At 52.3% G+C, this 20,005-nt stretch overlaps 7 protein-coding genes across 7 annotated transcripts; 4 read left to right on the forward strand and 3 right to left on the reverse strand.

Annotated features, from left to right (window-relative positions):
- Positions 1-176: 176 nt before the first annotated feature.
- AA0111_g8555 (hypothetical protein) lies at positions 177-2,309 on the forward strand (the record flags this gene model as incomplete). The annotated part of the gene is made up of 3 exons (XM_028655015.1): positions 177-414; positions 562-1,319; positions 1,452-2,309. 3 exons carry the CDS (start codon positions 177-179, stop codon positions 2,307-2,309), a joined length of 1,854 nt encoding a protein of 617 aa, XP_028503784.1.
- A 248-nt stretch (positions 2,310-2,557) lies between these two features.
- On the reverse strand, positions 2,558-3,845 carry AA0111_g8556 (hypothetical protein; the record flags this gene model as incomplete). Its single annotated transcript, XM_028655016.1, has 2 exons — positions 2,558-3,282; positions 3,377-3,845. The coding sequence occupies 2 exons, from the start codon at positions 3,843-3,845 to the stop codon at positions 2,558-2,560; spliced, it is 1,194 nt and encodes a 397-aa protein (XP_028503721.1).
- A 1,030-nt stretch (positions 3,846-4,875) lies between these two features.
- On the reverse strand, positions 4,876-5,690 carry AA0111_g8557 (hypothetical protein; the record flags this gene model as incomplete). The annotated part of the gene is made up of 2 exons (XM_028655017.1): positions 4,876-5,289; positions 5,346-5,690. The coding sequence occupies 2 exons, from the start codon at positions 5,688-5,690 to the stop codon at positions 4,876-4,878; spliced, it is 759 nt and encodes a 252-aa protein (XP_028503722.1).
- A 3,177-nt stretch (positions 5,691-8,867) lies between these two features.
- AA0111_g8558 (putative beta-glucosidase F) lies at positions 8,868-11,607 on the forward strand (the record flags this gene model as incomplete). The annotated part of the gene is made up of 3 exons (XM_028655018.1): positions 8,868-8,973; positions 9,042-9,635; positions 9,698-11,607. The coding sequence occupies 3 exons, from the start codon at positions 8,868-8,870 to the stop codon at positions 11,605-11,607; spliced, it is 2,610 nt and encodes an 869-aa protein (XP_028503820.1).
- A 912-nt stretch (positions 11,608-12,519) lies between these two features.
- Positions 12,520-14,756, forward strand: AA0111_g8559 (hypothetical protein; the record flags this gene model as incomplete). The annotated part of the gene is made up of 2 exons (XM_028655019.1): positions 12,520-14,069; positions 14,120-14,756. 2 exons carry the CDS (start codon positions 12,520-12,522, stop codon positions 14,754-14,756), a joined length of 2,187 nt encoding a protein of 728 aa, XP_028503821.1.
- Positions 14,757-15,283: 527 nt separating this feature from the next.
- AA0111_g8560 (Elongation factor G) lies at positions 15,284-17,801 on the forward strand (the record flags this gene model as incomplete). Its single annotated transcript, XM_028655021.1, has 3 exons — positions 15,284-15,495; positions 15,560-16,847; positions 16,896-17,801. 3 exons carry the CDS (start codon positions 15,284-15,286, stop codon positions 17,799-17,801), a joined length of 2,406 nt encoding a protein of 801 aa, XP_028503793.1.
- Positions 17,802-18,081: 280 nt separating this feature from the next.
- On the reverse strand, positions 18,082-19,688 carry AA0111_g8561 (hypothetical protein; the record flags this gene model as incomplete). Its single annotated transcript, XM_028655022.1, has 4 exons — positions 18,082-18,969; positions 19,182-19,393; positions 19,447-19,520; positions 19,579-19,688. 4 exons carry the CDS (start codon positions 19,686-19,688, stop codon positions 18,082-18,084), a joined length of 1,284 nt encoding a protein of 427 aa, XP_028503792.1.
- Positions 19,689-20,005: the final 317 nt, after the last annotated feature.

A 20,005-nucleotide genomic window follows, 5' to 3' on the forward strand; every position in this document is an offset into this window, starting at 1 on the left:
ACCTGTCTTTTCGTCTTGCTTCACGGCATAGTCACTCTCTTCATTGCCACCACGCTCTTTACACACACACTCACTACCAAAGCAACTTTTCGAGCACTATCCACTCCTTTGGTGCCATCCTTTGATCGCAATCCACGCTCACATTGAAAAACGACATTTCATATTTGAACTTCACGATGACCGACGTCATGGCTCAACGGGGCCTGTTATCTGCTCCTGCCTCCAGACAAGACATTGTCAGCGCGCTACTCAACGATTATGGCAACTCCTTTGGCCGAGGCGACGCATCTCCATCAGCGTATTCACCTGTGCCTGCGGATAAGGAACTTCCTCCACCCCCGCCGCGATCAGATAGCATTGCGCGCAAACCGCTACCAGCTGCGCTGAGGATGCAAGCAAAATTTCAACTGAGAGGTAAGCAAGAACTTCTTTGATTTGAATGTAAAAGATGGCCCCTGTTTGTGTACATTGAATGAGTGGTTACGAGTATCCGGCGTGCCACTTACCACGACTTGACTTAATTTCATCGGTTTTTGAGCGAAACTTGCTAACAGACCACAGATGATCAAGACGCTCCTGTCTTTCCAGCAAGTCCAGTTCCAGGATCTCCACCAAGAAGAAGAATTCAATCACGTAGCCTGTCTCGTGAATCTAAACCAGCATCTCTGAAGCTCACCATCAGCAACGGATCAACAGCAACAGTCCCCCCTACCCCAGTATTTCCGGCACGATCTGAGTCTCTCCCTTCCTCAGGGGCAGAGGGGAAGGATCTTCCACCTCCACCACCAGCCAAGTCGGAAAGGCGGAAGTCAATCAAGCAGTTTGATACAAGAAACGGCTCTTCACTGCCAGCAACAGATCTTTCGAGGAACGACTCACTTCTTTCCCAAGACGGGAACAGAGACCTGACAGAAGTGTCTAACGAAACTATCTCCCCGATCACCAAGCGCAAAGCAGTTCCAGACCAAGGACTCAAGAAGTTCAAGAGCTTGGCGGAATTGACTAACGGACCACGAGGAAGGAAGGGCGCTCCGATGCCTCCTACATCTGCACCCAGAGACCTTAGCGTAGACAGTCAACGATCAGATGCTATGCCCCGGAAGGCCAGTGTCGATAGTCAAGCAAGCATGGCAGAGGAGCAGCCGCGTAACATGGAAGCGCAACTTCCGCCAACGCCAGATGAGGAACAAGAAGATGCCAAAGTCCCCGCGCCTCCCAAGAAAGTTTTCACAGGCCTCCCATCGAACCCTCGTGTCAAAGCCCCGGCCTCGCCTCTCCACGCCCGCGGTAAGAGCAGCACAGGTTTCAATGTTTTGAAGGTATATATTCGCCTCCCTTTTCCTTCTCCAGTACTTGTACGATAGTCGTACTGTGTGACAATGTCGCAAAATCAAGGGTACTTGGATCCATTTCCAATCATAGCACGTTGATCGCTGACCGAGACTGTGTAGGCAATGAGGCCGGCTCCTCCAATTCCCACGAAAGATGTACATACGATTACGCCCGAGATGACACCTTCTCCGACGCTGAAGCCAGTCTTAGCTAAGAAGGATGGTGAGATCTCTCCGGTCTCACCATTACCACCTCCAAGTGAGAGGAGACCATTCAGTTACGAGCCTGCTGCTGCTGCTGCTGTTGCTGCTGTTGAGCCCCAGCAAAAGCCAGTGGAACAAGAACAACCATCAGCACCCCAAACCACCACAATTCCAGCTGAGACCCAGATACCCGTCCGAACAACATCTCTCGACCTTCCTGAGCCATCCCCAGGCGTCCGACCCACGAGCGCTCCATCACGCCCAACATCCTCCGACCTACAAGATCTAAACCTCTCTCCCTTCCCCGGTCCTTCCGTCCCAACATCTCCCGTCGACAACGCCCCCACCGAAACCACGACACCAGCATCACCCCCTCCCTTCACACCTTTGACCCGCCACCCGATCCCCTTACCCGTCTCTTACATCCCACGTATAACGCCCTCGCAACTCTCCTGCTACACTGGACATCGCCACAACATCTGGTCCAACAACATCTTTCAACCCATGGGCTGCATGGTATGCCATGAAAACGACAAAGACAGGAAGTGGGCGTGTACGTGGTGTCAGTTGCGTATCTGCCGCAGCTGCAGTGATGAATTGAGGGCAGTTCCTGGAAGGGATTTGGGGATTCTGCTGGAGGCGAGGGCGAAGGGGCAAGCCGTAGTGGCTGAGGGGATGAAGAAGTTGGAGCAAGAGGAAGGATTTAGGATGGTTGTCGAGGATGCTGACGGGGAGGAGGAGGGTGAGAGAAGAGACAGGGAAAGGGGTGCTTAAAGGTCCTGATTTGACTGGAGTTTCGTTTGTTCTTTCATTCCCGGCATAGGCGCGTTGGGTGGATGATTTGCTTCTTCATATGATATCACATTTACGCAAAGCTGGAGTTGGATCGAGAATTTACCTAGAATGCTGTGCATTGTTTAGCTAGCACAACCACTGCCTCGACGGCAAATTTCATCACCATGTTCAATAACATCTGCATATTGCCAGACGCATTTTGCACTTGTGACTTGATAGTTCGCCTACTACCTGCTTCCCTTCATCTCCTGCAATATCCTCACTACCTGCGGTAATACCTTCTCAGCGTTCTCACTTAAGCGGGCTGCTTCCCGGCCGGTATTCGTGTCTTCAACGTCTCCAAAGAAGGTTTCTTCGCCTCGGACACCGCCCATGTTCAATATTCCAATTGGCATTTGCATCTCCTTTGCCTTCTTGACTAGCCTCCACGCAGAGTATGTCGCAAGACTACTGCCAATGACTAGTATCCTACCGGCGGCATCGACAGCCTCCTCGGCAGCGACCTTGGTGGCGGCGGGTATAGACTCGCCGAACATAATGACAGCTGGTTTGAGCACCCCACCTTCGCTCGCGGGATCCCATGCGCCATCTTTGTCAACTTTTACGCGGACTGTGCCTCCGTCTGCACGCTTTGGTGGCTTCTCCAAGCAAGTTGGACATGGTGGGTATCTGAACGTGGTATATGGAGCATCCGGAACATCGACGTCACCATCTGGATTCGACTTGAGCCCTTTCTTCCGACGCTCGTCAGGGTTCTCAGTATCTAGAGCGCCCGACTCGATCATTTCGGCGAGGAAGGCAGCCCATGAGGGGTTCAAAGTAGAGAGTTGGTCTTGAAATGAACGGCGCGAGTATTCGTTGCGACAGGTCAGGCAGACGAGGTTACGCAGGTAGCCGTGTAGCTCGATGGTAGGAAGCTGCGGGTGCGCCTTTGGATGGAAGGAGTCTACATCTAATGGGTCCATTAGTATTGCATCTCGAGTATTGCATCTCGACACCAAGTTCCCCTCACGTATAATAGGTGAGGTTTGCCAGGTCAAACTTACTCTGGGTAATTACACTCCCAACCACACCCATTCGTCCCAACTCTCCACAAGCCTCATGCGCCTTGTTCGGTTTCGCTTTCTCTAGATTCGTCCAGCCTAGGAAACTTCTCGCCCAGTATCTCTTCCTCGCCTCATGGCTGTCGCAGAATTCGTGAAAATACACCGGTCGATACGTCTTATTCAGCGTATACGTGCCATTTGTGCCTCTGTAGTCGGCCAAGCCAGAAGCTACCGAGATGCCAGCACCAGTAAGCAGCAGCGTGTTGCCAACATTCTCTCCACGGTCGAGCCGGCTGGAGAGTCTCGACTGAAGAGCCCTCGAAGGTGTAGTAGACTTGGATAACGAAGGCGACAGAAAGTCGACCAAAGCACTAATAGCACCGCTGGCCGTCGTCGCGCTCGCGGGAATGATCCTAGGCGCCGGAAGGGGATCGGTGTAGGGAACGCGAAGGAGAGGGGCTCGGGGCATCGCTCAATCGCACACGTTCAAACATTGTGGTTTCGCGCATTGTGAGAAATTGGGGGCCAAGTGTCTGGCGCGCCCACCCGAATTGGTGGTTATGTCATGATACGCTTTTAGCGCGGGACCATCGTTCCCCGAGATCGACGGCAGACTCGCGTGTCATCGCGTGTCAGAGCCTTAGGTGAGCCGCATGCTTCGTCGCGTGGTGAAGCGGACGGCTAGCTATCTTGCCGCTGCAGGAAGATGTCTATTTGGGGGCTGCAACATGATGCACGATTGTATCGGTTTTCTTTGATGCTTATGCTTGGGGATTGCGGGGTCAGATAGAACATAGGTGAGGCTGTGTGCGTATTGGGGGCTATGCTGTTGTTGCAACACAGAACGTGACCGGACTACCTACGGCTTAGGAAGTCGACGCATATGGATTCTTGTGCTTGTCAGATAGACATCGCTGCAGATTACTTGGAAAGTCGCGTTGGAAGGTATAGTCTCCATACATGTACATCGAAGGATCTGAGCAGCTCCCTATAGTTAATGACAGCTTCACCACTATTAAGCATGCATAATAGACAGTAGAACGAAATAATTAACATTGACAAGAAATGTATGGCTGCACAATCTACGAGGGAGTTTTGTCCCAATGCTCACGTGCTGCCATGAAAAGCATGTACTGAAAAGTTGAAAAAAAAAAACGCCAATTAAGCCTCCGTCGTGTCGCCGGTACAGGTGGAAGAGAGTGTCCTGGTTTTCCGTCCTGATTACAGTCCTCCATGCGAATGTCGAATGCTCAAGGGGTATAAGAAAACTACCAATGTGAGTAGTTGGCGCCTGTCGTTGAGGTAATGTTTGGCGAAGAGAGCTACCAGAGGGTGTAAACTCTAATATCGGAGTGTTTCCGATGGGGTATTGGTACAGAAAGAAACCGCTTGCCGTCTCAGGCGCAAGATGAAAGTTCGTAAGGATCGTGACAAGGAGATGTAAGACGGATAAGAGATGTTGAAGAAAGGCCAAGTTTGCTGGCAATGGCACTGAGCGTTCATTGCTGGTGCGGAAGGTGATGCGAATGCGGAGAGTATTGCATCTGCTGCGGCATGGTCTGCTGCATCGGCGGCTGCATGTTTTGCTGCATCGATGGTTGCATTGATTGTTGCATTGGCTGCTGCATCGATTGTTGCATGGGATGCTGTTGGTGCTGTTGCATCGGTTGCAGCATGGACTGGATGCTCGGTACTCGTTGTTGACGCTGCATAGGGTAGCTTGGGTATGCGGAGTAATGAGTATCGGGGATTGTGGACAGGGTGTGCAAGTCCACATGATGATCCTCTTGTTCTTCTTCGAGGTCAGAAACGCCTACTCCACTATCTTCATGGTCGTGGTAGGTACCATTCTCGAGCTTCTTCTGCGCTGACCTATAGGCCTGAGTAAGATTCTTTAGCCCCTTCTCCATACACTAAGTGAAGTTAATATCAGCTGTTTCAGTATTACTTATGATCGCACATGACGTACCTTTGTCTCTACCAGTTGCCACTTCTCTCCAACCCGGGCAGCTAGCATACTCCACATGTCCCGTCGCACTTCCATATAGGCTTGTGCTAGCACGTCCAGCTTCACGCCGTCCCATTGCTCTGCATTCTGCCTCTCCATCAACCGTTCGTGCCGTTTGCGACAAGCATTGGGGGTCTTGGAAGGGAAGTGTTTCGGTCCAATTTGGTTCCAGTTGAGGCCCTGTGCCCTGGCCTGGATAAGTGTTTCGTCATCTTTAGCTGACCAGGAGGAGCTCCGAGTTCCGCCTGCGGCTGATGCGGTCGATACAGAAAGGCGGTGCGCCGGACCCTTTTCAATCTTAGGCATGTTGACCAATTGAAAGGAAAGACTATCGAGACAAGAAAGTTATGACTGGAACGGAGATATAGAAAGACGGGGGGAGGATGAAGATGAGAGTAATGGAAGCGACCGAGGAGGATATTATGATTAAGGTAGAGCTGGCGCAGGAGAACGACAGAGACGTATGAGGAACGAAAGGTAGGAGATATCCTCGAGAGTGAAAACGAAAGAGCTGCTGTTCGTACCTTTGGGTTTGTGTTGTCTGAGGCCTAAATCAAGGGGTATGGCGAACGTCTTTATACAATGAGCCGCACACTGAGCCTCCATCGACAACAAAGACCAGTAGGCCTCTCGGAGAATTGTTTTGAAACCTGGACATGTTTCTGTAATCGCCGGATCGATCTGTATCTACCGAGAATGGGATGTGCGACTAGGCGAAGAGGAGGCTGTTCACTGGGTCGTGGCTCCAAGCGCCATCATAAGGGACCAGGGCAGGCCAAATTTGGGCCTGTGAATGGTCGAAGTACAAAACGTGAGCGGTTCGTCCCTCGAACAAGGGAGAGTAGACTGTAGCGAAAGCGCCTGTTTGAGAATATCTGCTGTACTCCCTAATGCGGCTGTGTCTAAGAATAATACTGCTGCTGAGTGGTGGAGGGGCAGCGATGGAGGGGAAGGGCGGCTAATCTGGCGCTGATTCGACGAGCGCATATGGCCCAAATAAAGACCTTGGCAAGCGACACAAGGGCAAGGGGTGCCTCACCAGGCCGGATACCTGTAGGACGTAGTCATCAATACTCAGTAGGGCTGAGCTTGGGAACCTGCAGATGGATGCAGGTGCGGAAACGTGGAGGGGAAGGTCAGCAAGCCGTTCCAAAGAAGCCCGCGCTATGGGCTCTGGAGGTTCAAAGAAACCCTGGATGGCTTCATAATAGCAGACCCATACACAGAAAAAGAACATGCGGCCGGCCGATAGCCCGCGAGGCGCTCAATAGGCGCGGTCACTGGATGGGCGAGTGTGGGTTGTGGGTCGTTTCAGCAAACAAGATCACAGATCACAGCGGGACCGCGGGAAGAACCGAAAGCACGTTCTGTCCAAGGCTCCCATGAGAAGCGCCCGCGAACTGCTGCCGGCCATTACTGTGCCTCTGGCGAACGTTGAAGATCGATGCCTGACAAGCTGTAGTAGTGTTTCGAAAGCGCTAGACTGCACCGCTTGCGGTCGGAACGGAACTGACGCGCCCCGGAGCAATAGCAGAGACAGGAATATGCAAGAGGTTTCCACGCTTCATTACCCACACATTCTAAGTATGGGCATAGCCGAGCGGTAGATGACAAGAAGCTGTAGTCTGGTCGTGCGACACCGAAGAATTTTCTCGATTCGACAAACCGTCACGTCGCACAAGAGAAGCGTTCGTCTGATGCTTGGGCGTAGATGGTCGTTTACACAGCCTCGTCCCTCAGCCCCAACCTCGGCATCCGAATTCACAAAAATCGATAACGGCATGCACCAAGCCTCCTTCATACCGACATCGTCACATTTTGCAATTCTCCATTCAACCGCGGACTGAGCGTTCCGTATCGTATGTTCGAGAAGAAGAATCCCCAGGCTCTGGATCGTAGCTAGATGAGGTATCTCGAAAATAGTAACCGCTCAGTGCTGGCGGCGAGTGTGCTTGAATAACTAGGTAGCTCGCCAATTTGTGGAAAGAAACCCATGCCCTAATCTTTGACCTTCTACCACTCGCTCTTTGCAAAAGCGCGAATTCTCTCAAACGTACCGTCTAAGATGGACTGAATTCACATATCGTGACACGCACACGCGCTCGATATCCAAATCGCTACGCGTGTCGGATCTACTCCGGTCTTGCACGGAAGTAACTAACCTAGAATCACTCACGGAACCCGGCAACTCGCTACAAAGCCATGCTATTCGTGGACGGACGATTGAATGCACTCCGCAAGCTTGAGGGTTATGGAGCGTAATTTCGCTCCGCTGCTTCACGGGCGCTTGAGCGGCACCTGGTGGATTGGAGGATACTGCTTACGAAAGCAATGTGTCAAGCAAGTGTGTTTACTGCTCACTAGCCTTTCGAATACCGCTTCCAGTTGCCTTCTTCACGTACTCAGCTGGCAAGGACCGTCCTGGTTCGACCATCAAGATTCGAGTTGAGCCAGCAGCCCGGTTGGTGTATGCTAAGATCACATCCAATACGCCATCTCAGGGAATATAGACATGCATAAAGCCGATGTGATTGAATATGAGATCACAGGTCCACTGACGCGATGGTGTTGACGGAGTTGCTGCTTGATGGGTGCTCCGGAAGCAGAAAGGGGAAACGCTAGTGCAGCCGAGGTCACTCTGCCCCTGTCCATCATCGCTCTTCTCCTTGCCATCTTTACATTCACCCCGCAAGTCCTTCGTCGACCGCCCGAGCCAACGGGCATCTTGACATGTGCTAGGAGGATCGACGTGGCTTAGAAACAAATACATAGAGCTGCCGTTATGGGCTTCGACACGACGCGTGACTCTCTTGGCCGCAGATGGCGCATTGAAAGCTGCTATCGCAATTTACGCTTGACCATATCTGCCATTGTACAACTGCACTCGCAACTCGAAGGAAACAGCCAACTTGGCAATACAACGACTTGTTGCCTCAGTCCTGAGCCTATTATCTCAGACGAAGATCAACTAAGCATCACTCGAAACTTGACTCGGTACCAAACAAGCAGCTGATCTTGTGAAGATGTTCGTCCTGGTACCCAAGTACCTTCCTAGCATGTACCGAACATTGCAGTTCAACGCGCCTTGAGCAACGAACATACGTTCGCTTTTCGTATGTGACCTAGTTTCTGGTGGTTGCGCAACAGCAAGCCCTTGTCGCCCGCTCAACAAGCATACTGATCATTAGCCGGTCTAAATCCTTGACCCCAGCATTGAGCCTTGATCCACGACAATGCTGCTCGGTCTTATACCTGTTTCCGTCATCCGCGTCACCCACCGTGTGTCCATCACCATACAACACCATGGCTAGCGCGAGCTTAGCTCTGGTAAAAATGCGATGTTCACACCGGCTTGGTGTTGCGGGGTTGAATATTGCTTCTGCAAGGGCCTATATACAAAGGACCATGGTTCCCTTCCCAAGTTGATCTCAGGCTACCGTCCTGTTTGACGCTCGTTTGCTTACCTAAAGTCACTCTTTCATCATGGTTTCCTTTCTTGCTCTAGGGTTTTCGACAATCGTCGCAGGTGCAGCTATCCAGCAACGCGATGCTGTTCCAGCTGGATATGTTGCGGCACCTTACTACCCGTGTATGTCATCAGCAACGATATCAACCAATCCTTTTAATGCTAAATTCAGCAATACTGACTCTACCTAGCTCCGCATGGAGGATGGACATCCGACTGGACTGAGAGCTACCGAAAAGCTTCTTTGCTTGTCTCGAATATGACGCTTGCTGAGAAGACCAATCTCACAGCCGGCAGTGGAATCTTCATGGGGAGATGCGTGGGAAATACAGGCAGCGCATTGAGAGTCGGCATCCCTCAACTGTGCTTGCAAGATGGGCCTCTAGGTGTAAGGAACACGGACCATAATACTGCATTTCCTGCCGGAATTACCGTTGGAGCCACATGGGACAAGGATCTTCTTTACCGCCGTGGAGTTGCGATCGGTGAAGAGTTCCGTGGCAAGGGAGTCAACGTACACCTCGGACCTTCAGTCGGACCCCTAGGTCGCAAACCACGTGGCGGTAGAAACTGGGAAGGTTTTGGCTCAGATCCTGTTCTTCAGGCGTTTGGCGGAGCTCTTTCCATTGAAGGCATTCAGAGCACTGGTGTCATAGCCACAATCAAGCATTTGATTGCGAACGAACAGGAAGAGTACCGCATGTACAACCTGGTCAAACCTGGTATCTCTTCCAATCTGGACGATCGCACTCTTCATGAGCTCTATCTTTGGCCGTTCGCTGAGGGTAAGTCGGGCTTTGCCTTCTACAATGACTTGGAATACGTACCGTTGGCTGACTCTGAAAAGGCGTACGTTCCGGCGTTGGTTCGGTGATGATCGCTTACAACGCTGTTAATGGAAGCGCATGCTCACAGAACAGCTACTTGATCAACGGCATCCTGAAGGACGAGCTTGGCTTCCAAGGCTTTGTCATGTCTGACTGGTTGGCTCAAATCTCCGGCATTCCTTCAGCTCTCGCAGGTTTAGACATGTCGATGCCTGGCGACATCCACACCATTCCTCTTTTCGGAAACTCTTATTGGATGTACGAGCAGACACGTTCAGTTCTCAACGGGTCTCTGCCGTTGGACCGCTTGAATGATGCCGTGACACGAATTCTTGCTGCCTACTTCAAGATGGGCCAGGACCAGGGGTACCCACGACCAAACTTCGATACTAACACTCAAAATGCCGAAGGCCCTCTCTACCCTGGCGCTCTCATCTCACCCCAAGGTGTTGTCAACGAGTTCGTGGATGTTCAGGCCAATCATGCAGAGGTCGCTCGTGAAGTAGCTCGCGATGCCATCACGCTCTTGAAGAACCAGGATGGATTGTTGCCTCTGTCTCTCAATGGCACCCTGAAGATATTTGGCACCGATGCTGAGAAGAACCCTGATGGAATCAACTCGTGTGCGGACCAAGGCTGCAACAAGGGCACGTTGGGAATGGGTTGGGGCTCCGGCTCGGCGAGATACCCTTATATGAACAGCCCAATTGATGGCTTCAAGACTCGCGGGGCCAACTACCAGTTCTTCAACACGGATGCTTTTCCAGGAAACTCGAATCCATCACCGAACGACACTGCAGTTGTCTTCGTTACCGCTGATTCTGGTGAGAACTACATTACCGTAGAGAACAACCCCGGAGACCGGACCTCTTCAAACCTCAACTTGTGGCACAACGGTGACAAACTCATCAAGGACGTAGCTGCCAAATATTCCAACGTTGTGGTTGTAGTACATACCGTTGGCCCAATCCTCATGGATCAATGGCACGACCTGCCTTCCGTCAAAGCAGTCCTGTTCGCTCACCTGCCTGGTCAAGAAGCCGGAGACTCACTAATGCAAGTCCTCTTCGGAGATGTCTCTCCATCCGGTCATTTACCGTACACGCTACCAAACTCCGAAGATGACTACCCAAAATCTTTGAGTCTCGTCGGATATCAGATTGGGCAGCCACAGGATACCTTTACAGAGGGCCTGTACATTGACTATCGTCATTTCCACAAAGCTAACATTACACCCCGCTATGCTTTCGGTCACGGTCTCAGCTACACCACTTTCTCGTTTTCCAACGCGACCATTACGCCAGTGACTCCGCTTACAGCAACGCCTCCAGCTCGTCCCGCGAAAGGCGAAACACCCACCTATTCCACTGCCATTCCTCCAGCTTCAGAGGCATACTGGCCAGCAAACTTCAACCGCATCTGGCGATACCTCTACTCCTGGCTCGAGAAGAACGATGCCGACGCTGCAGCTAAGATCGGCAACTCAACGACCAAGTATCCATACCCAGCCGGTTACTCGAACGATCAGAAAGTTGGTCCTGTAGCTGGTGGCGCACAAGGCGGAAACCCCGCATTATTCGACACGGCATTCGACATCACCGTCAGCGTAACCAACACGGGTAACCGCATGGGTAAAGCTGTCGCACAACTCTACGTCCAGTTCCCGAGTGAAGTCACTATTGACACACCCGTTATCCAACTCCGGGATTTTGAAAAGACGAGGGAGTTGGAGGCTGGAGCTAGTCAGACGCTGAGCATGAGAGTGACACGTAAGGATCTCAGTGTTTGGGACGTTGTATCACAGAACTGGGTTGTTCCTGCTGTGGATGGAGACTATGGGGTTTGGATTGGTAGTGCGTCAGATGATTTGCATGTGAGATGTGGGACGGCGAGTGGAAGCTGTGAGGAGGATCAGGAGAGTCCCGTGTAGTTGTGGATATGTCTGGGAGAAGACACCCGAATATGGAGATGGTAGTGTTTAATGTTTTAATGTCAACATCACCCAGAAGAGACCTTTTCCTACCGAGTACGACTATCAAAGCGTTATTGGATCTCACTCAGATGTGATACTTTTGGACGTAATCAGAAGACTAGGGAGGACTATGGTAGATTGCTTGTGATTGGCCAAGGTCAGGAAATTGCGCTGGAATTATGCCTAGACGCAATGTGATTGGCGTAGCTCCGACCATTCATCCGGTGCATTCGCGTCAAGTTGCCAATCGCATCGGAGCCTTTTTATTGTTTCTTTTTTCTTTTTATGCATCACTGGAGATAGACGTTGAAGGCTGGTCGACGATGCGGTATATACAACAAGCGGTGAATGCCGTGAGAGGTTTGGCGTGCAACGAGGGCACTCAGGGGCGTGGGTGAAAGGGATACGGAGGTAATTAGATGTCAGGTGTCCAGATGACAGATTATACAGTGCACACGCAACGCGTACTGTTGTGCTGTGCGCGAGTTTGGATCGAGGCTAGACGTCACTGGAACGCTATGATGCTTTCGGCGCAGTTGTCTTGGTTACTCGGGAGCACCATCGACTCCTTCCACCTAACGACTTCCCCAGGGGTTCACTCATTGTCACCACTCTTGCTCTCGTGACAAAGGCCAATTGAACGCTGCTTGACATCCAGACCCGTTGTTGTAAGTTGCACCCTCCTAGTGCAACGCCAAATATCCCTGTCGCGCAGTCGTCACTGCTTGTACATAAACAAATTGGCCGGGTTTCAGGCGCGGCCACGGCCATCTCCCACGTATCCTCATATATCTTAATCCTACCACGACCGACGCCCAACACCGCATTGCTGATACCCACCACTGACGATCGCCTCGTCCTACTGCAGCCATGTCCAACGGCGTGCGCAATCTACGCGCAATGTTTGAGAACGGAAACGCCGCTGCCTCGCCTGAGCCCCGCGGCCGCTCCCCTACAGACAATGCAGCTGCGACCGACGCTCAAGAGCGCCCCAAGTCAAAGGTGCGCGCTTCCTTTGTCTCCGTCGAGCCTACCGTCGCCCATCCCCCGACCGCCTCGACCGACCTGGGCCAGACCAAGGGCACGCCCTCGAATAGCGTCGCCGCGACCCGACGAGAGAGCTTCCGCGTGAGCCAGGACAAAACCGACGAGCTTGCTGAGCTCAAAAAAGCCGTCAGCGAGGAGAAAGAACAGCGCAGACAGAGCGTCGCCATCCCGGAAGCTGTTCCAGAACAGGCTGTCGCATCGCAAGAATCCTCATTACCAGCTCCGCCTATACACGCCGACTCGACCGCCGACATGGTCAACCTGGGCGCCATCATGAAGGGCTCCGACTTTCCCGACTCTGCTTTCGCAGCCGCGAAGAAGGAGGCAGCCGTCGTCGTGCCAGCTCCTGAGATTGACCAAATTCCAGTCGACGAGACTCCAGCCGAGACTCCAGCCGAGACCAAAGAGAGTGTCGCTGAGGCCGCCCCAGTCCCCGAGCCCGAGCCCGAGTCCGCTCCCGCTCCCGCTCAGCCTGCAGAGAACCCAGACAAAGCTACTACAGGCGCGCAGGAGGATGTTGCGCTGAAGCCTGCAGTCCCCACCGAGGAAGCTGTTGTAGAAGAGAGCAAGCCTGCGCTGGAGGAAGCTGCCGTCGACGATGACGTTGTTGTTGCTGAGGAAAACGCCATTGCGGAAGAAGCCGCTGTCGTCGAAGAAGCTGCCATCGCAGAGGAGATTGCTGGCGAAAAGGAAGCTGCCGCCGCGAACGAAGAGCTATCCGCCCCTGCTCCAGCCACTGCCCAACCTGCTGAGAACCCAGACAAGCCTGTGACCGGAGTTCAGGAAGAGCTTGCCCTACGGCCAGCAGCGCCCACTGAGGAGACTGCGGTCTCCGATGCGCCTACTACTCCTTCTGCGCCTACAGAGGTCGCAGCTTCGAGCGATGAACCTGCTGCGGAAGCTGCTGTACCAGCTGAGAGCAAAGCAAAGGACAATGGATCTCCTGCGACTAAGAAGTCGGAGCTGAAGAAGCCTGCCGCAATCTCTACCACCAAACCTACCAAGGCACCTGCCGCACCCGCCAAAAGCCCACTACCTAAAGCTGCACCGAAAACCCCTACCAAGGCCAAGACACCTGCCTCCATTCCGAAGCCTAGCCCCGTAAAGACTACGAAGCCTGCAGCTGCGCCAAAGCCAGCAGCTCCTAAGGAGCCAGTCAAAGCGCCCACCGCCAAACCTCCTGTAACAAAAGCTCCAGCGGCCAAAGTTCCTACAGCAAAGACGAGCCGCACTTCTCTGCGACCAGCAGTATCATCCTCTTCAGCTACAGCGCCTACCGCTACTGCCGCAGCTAAAACCAAGCCTGCTGCTGCGCCTGGGGAGAACAAGAAGCCTGCAATCCCCAAGCCAACCACCTCCGCCCCACGTAAAAGGTACGTCCAATACGATTTGAAGCAATGCGCCGGTACTAACACTGCTACAGCACCTCACCAACTGGCTTCAAGAAGCCAACCCCGAAGTCGCCTACCCGTCCAGTCGGCCTGCCATCTCGTCTGACCGCGCCCACCGCTGCCTCAGCTGCCAAACATGGCGAGGAGCCCAAGGTCACACGCAAGCCGTCCACTACAACCCGTGCTGCACCACCAAAGACTGCGGCACCAAAAACCTCGCGAACGTCCCTCGCACCCAGCGCGCCCAAGCGACCTGAATCACGTACCTCAACTGCAAGCGCTGCGCCTAAAGGGGGATTCCTTGAGCGTATGATGCGACCAACAGCTGCCAGCTCCAGCAAGACACACGACAAGCCCCACGAGAAGGCTTCGTCTCCACCCCGTAAAGCTCCAGCAGCTTCCAAGCCTAGTACTCTACAAAAAGGAAAGAAGAAGGTAGAAGAGGTCGCGGCCAAGGCCAAGGAAGTCGTAACGAACGGACACTCTGAAGAGCACAAGACTGAGGATGAGCCTGTAAAGGAAGCTGAGCATTCTGAGCAGGCATCTGAAGACGCCACCATCAGTGAGACACCAGAAGAACCAGAGAAGGCCGCCACTCCAGTCCAAGATGTGGAATCGTCGGTCGCAGAGATTCAGACACCAAACTTCCAGGAGGAGACCATCCGGTAGACAAGACGTCGCGCATCTCACATCCTGCGGTACAACAATCCGAAAGTCCTACATCTGCAATACATGGCCCTGTCTCAGGTTGCCATTAACCGCAAACCACACGGATTCAAGACAAATTCTATCTACCCAGCTATTACCCTTCTTTCACTTCTTTACAGCATTTTCTGGAGCGATTGTTTGGCGCAAATGATATTCATGGGCGGATACCTAAGGACAAGGAGCGGAGAGATGGGTTTGGATAGGGACTATTTGCGTGCATAGTTGTTCATTTAGCGATAGGCTTCGCAGAAGCTGGCAGAAATTACCTGTAGATCTCAATCCCATTCTTCACTCCAATTGGTACTCCAATCGCGCAAAAGAAATGCCCGCTACACATGTGTGATATGTCGGCACGTGACTGGCACCTCCGCCCGAAACTCCGATGGCCCAACTTTTTCCTGGCGGGCAATTCGACATTCCGAAGCGACAGCAGACCCCGCGTCGTCCTTTCGTTCTTTTTCTTCTTGAAGCGTCTTAGGGTGTTCAAGATGAGGGTTCAATCTCTTTTCCGAGCGCAATCGCTCGCCACGAGCAGTCTCCGCTGTTCTGCTCGGTCGGCTGCCAGAACGCCGTCACGATGCGCTCTCTCGACGATTGCGGCAACGCGCACACCTTATACCAATGGAACCAAGACCGACACATGGATAGGCAGTCAAACAACACAGCCACAGCGAAGATGGCAGTCTGCGGCCGCCCAAGTGTATGTACCACAATCTGGCTTTGCGATGGCGAGAAAGCAATTGAAGGCTGATTGAGAAATTTAGGTTGGAGCAGGCCAAGGAAGACCCGTCTACCTTGACGCAAGAGAAAATTGTCGAGAACCTAGACCCTGTCGAATGGGAGCGACTATCGAGAGTACGAAACATTGGCATCGCAGCACACATCGACTCTGGAAAGACGACCGCCACCGAACGCGTCCTCTTCTACACCGGCCGAATCAACGCTATACACGAAGTCCGAGGCAAAGATGCCGTGGGTGCGAAGATGGACTCTATGGATCTCGAGCGTGAGAAGGGTATCACTATCCAATCCGCTGCGACTTTCTGTGACTGGATCAAGAAGAACGACGAAGGCAAGGAGGAGAAATACCACATCAATTTGATTGATACACCCGGCCATATCGACTTTACCATCGAGGTGGAGAGAGCGCTGCGCGTCCTCGATGGAGCTGTCATGATTCTTTGTGCTGTTAGTGGTGTGCAGAGTCAGACCATCACCGTCGACAGGCAGATGAGGCGATACAATATTCCTAGGATTTCTTTCGTGAACAAGATGGACCGTATGGGCGCCAACCCATGGAAGGCTGTCGACCAAATTAACCAGAAGCTTCGCATTCCTGCTGCGGCCCTCCAAGTACCCATTGGACGTGAGGACGGCTTTTTGGGCGTCGTAGATCTGGTCAGGATGAAGGCGATTTACAACGAAGGACCCAAGGGTGAAGTTATTCGGGAGACGGACGAAATCCCTGCGGATATCGTTGAGCTCTGCAAGGAGAAGAGACAAAAGCTCATCGAGACACTTGCCGATGTCGATGACGAGATCGCAGAGCTCTTCTTGGACGAGCAGGAACCAACGATCCCCCAGATCAAGGCTGCAATTCGACGAGCTACCATTTCTCTCAAGTTCACCCCAGTCATGATGGGTTCAGCACTTGCAGACAAGTCTGTTCAACCGATGCTCGACGCCGTTTGCGATTACCTACCGAACCCTTCCGAAGTCGAGAACATGGCATTGGACAAGAAGCGAGCGGAAGCTCCTGTCAAGCTGGTCTCTTACAACTCGTTGCCATTTGTCGGTCTGGCTTTCAAGTTGGAAGAGAGCAGTTTTGGACAGTTGACGTACATCCGTGTGTACCAGGGTACCTTGAGAAAGGGCATGAACGTATTCAATGCGAGGTCAGACAAGAAGGTTAGGATTCCAAAGATTGTGCGCATGCACTCCAACGATATGGAGGAGATTCCCGAGATTGGTGCTGGAGAAATCTGCGCCGTATTTGGTGTCGACTGCGCGTCTGGGGATACCTTCACTGATGGTGGCCTCGGATACACTATGGTAAGTACCCGGCATCATTGCTATGCTGTAGCCAAGCTAACATGTTAGACCTCCATGTTCGTCCCCGAACCCGTCATCTCGCTGTCAATCAAGCCCAAGCACACCAAGGACACACCGAACTTCAGCAAGGCCATGAGCCGATTCACGCGCGAAGACCCTACTTTCCGAGTCCACACTGATACCGAGTCGCAAGAGACCATTATTTCTGGTATGGGAGAATTGCACCTCGATATCTACGTGGAGCGCATGCGCCGTGAATACCGCGTCGAGTGCGAGACTGGACAACCACAAGTCGCCTACCGCGAGACAATTACCAAGCGCGTCAACTTTGACCACACACTCAAGAAGCAGAGTGGTGGATCAGGAGACTTCGCCCGTGTAGTAGGCTGGATGGAGCCGAGCGAAGCCCTAGGCGAGAACAAGTTTGAGCAGCAAATTTCTGGTGGCACGATTTCCGAAAAGTTCCTCTTTGCCTGTGAAAAGGGTTTCATGGCCTCAACAGCCAAGGGACCACTTCTCGGCCACAAGGTCCTGGGTACTTCCATGGTCATCAACGACGGAGCTACCCACGCTGTCGATTCTTCGGAAATGGCTTTCAAGAATGCTACACAACAGGCTTTCCGCAAAGCCTTCCAAGCTGGTGCGCCACAGGTCCTTGAACCGCTTATGAAGACCACCATTACCGCGCCCAACGAGTTCCAGGGTTCCGTTGTTGGTCTGCTGAACAAGCGTAACGCTGTTATCAACGATACAGAGATTGGTCCTGAGGACTTTACCGTCTACGCGGATTGTAGTTTGAACAGCATGTTTGGCTTCAGTAGTCAGTTGCGTGCTAGTACGCAGGGTAAGGGAGAGTTCAGCATGGAGTTTAGCCATTACAGTCCTGCGCCGCCGCAGTTGCAGAAGGAGCTCGTGGCTAAGTACGAAAAAGAACAAAAGGACAAGAATGCTTGAGCTCATCCTTCTGAGCATGAGTCGCATCAGGGAAAAGAAACTGTGGGAAAGCTACGACAAGCTTTTCATCATCTAAGGGCTAGAAGCCTACATCTATCTACATTGACGGACGTCTGGCGCATTTCTTGTGGGATGAATGGGTAGAAAGGTGTAGAAGTATTGTACATGTAGTATATAACGCCGCCACACGACGACGAATGATATCCCCTCAACAGCTCCAGTTTCACCAACCCAATCCATGTCCCCCTCTTTCTTTCCAATCCCTGATCTCTCCAAAGAATTACTCCACGTCCAACCCCGGCCTCAACGTCTTCCTCGCAAAGGCCCTCCTAACCGCAAGACTAACCTGCGTCCACCCAACAACCTCGTTGTGCCCACCAAACCTCACAACCTCCAGCTCCACCATTCTATCCCCCTTGTCATCCTCCACCTTCTTATACGCGAAAGCCCCCCTCTTTACTCTATCACCCCCTTGAATCGTCCTTCTTTCTTCCTCTGCGACAACACCTTCCTCTCCCAGCATCTGAGAAGCCAGTGGCTCGAACAAGGCTTCGGATTCCCAGTACGTGATATCCTGGTCATTGCGCGCGTGTAGGAGGGTGATGCGGAACCCGTTCTTCTTGCTGGAAGGTGCCGAGATCAAAGTCCGCAGACGGAGAAGTGTGGGCCATTGGTCGATGATGCGAGATGTGAGAAAGTTTGCTATTCTGGGGTAGGATTGTAGTGGTTTTAGGACGGGGAAGATGCCACCAATTTTGTATGTCTTGAGGAGTTGGGGCAAGGAGGTGAAGGGCGCTACTAGTACTATGCCGGCAAACCCATCAAACTGACGTTTAGAACTCGCCATGGCGGATGGGTGCGAGATGGCAGGGATAAGTTCAGATGTTGGTTGGGTGAAGTAGAGGGCTGCTGCTGATGTTATGGCGGTGCCTAAGCTTTGGCCTAGGAGGACGGTGCGGGTGCTTGGGTGAGCAAGGTCGTCATTGAGGTAGGATATCAAGGAAGTCGCGTCAGTTATGAGACCAGTTTCCGTGGGGATGTGAGGGTTATTGTTTAGGGTAGATAGACCAAAGCCGCGGTAGTCGCAGGTAAGCAGGTGAGTTTTTGGGATGCCGGAAATGGAGCGGTAAGTTGATGGGCGATGTCCTTGGGCTATGTGACCGGCATTCTGGGTGGGTTAGCATGAGTCGGTCAAAACTGTATGGTGTTGAAAGATATGAATGACTGGTGGGGAGATTGAAGGAGCGTAGGTTCTGAAATGAGTGACCTGAAATCGAAAAGGAGAGAGAGACAAGACGCAAACCGATCTTGAGTTTTATAGAGATAGAAAACAGACATGCTAAAGGAAAGAGTAAAGAACCGAACGAAAGTAAAACCTACACCATGAAAGTTAACCACGACTCTACTCTCCGGGTCGCTACTCAACAGCTTCTCCCCAACTGTCCCCTTCAACTCATCTACAATTTCTCCCGAAACAGCCTTAGTGTAAAGCTCGTGTTCATTTTCAAGATAAACATCCAAAGGAAGCACATGCCAGCAAAACAGCTTCTCTTGATCCGCAGTAGTAAGCCAGAAAGGTTGAACCTGACCCTCTACAGGATTTAGTTAGTATCGAACATAGCAGAGATTAATGTAAGATGCTTACTCGCGAATCCAAACTCCTCGGGGTTAGAAACGTTATGCAAGAAGGAAGTTTGGAACTTATGGGCGTAGAGAGCGCTAAGTCGGTGTCAGGTCCGGTGTTTACAATCCGTAGAGACGATGCTGATGAACGTACTGTCTTTGTGCCGTGGGGTTCACTAATAGCCCTACGAAAGCCGCCCATATTATACCTAGGATGGCAAATGTCCAGTATGCCTTGGTGAAGATGGCTTTGTAGTTGGGCATCTTTCCGGTTACGTATTGCGCGCTTGCGCTATCCTCCACCGTCAAGAATCAGCAACGAAGAGGTATTGCAGTAGTGTAGCCCTAAGGCGTTGATTCTACTTTGAGTGTGGAGGCGGAGTGTGATGAAGGCACAAACGTATGTCAACTGGTAGATAGCGATACTGCGGGTGGTCTAACCGGGATAAGCAGGCCGCAGCAGATATCTTGGCATCGGAGTTGAGCGAAGATAACTCCAGATCTCACATTCGAGTGAGGGGAACAAGACAGACATGAGATGACAACAACTCACAGAACTCCAAGCTCTTGAGACTCGCAAT

Source organism: Alternaria arborescens (assembly GCF_004154835.1).
Source record: "Alternaria arborescens strain FERA 675 chromosome Unknown contig_22, whole genome shotgun sequence".
In the NCBI taxonomy this organism is placed as follows: domain Eukaryota; kingdom Fungi; phylum Ascomycota; class Dothideomycetes; order Pleosporales; family Pleosporaceae; genus Alternaria; species Alternaria arborescens.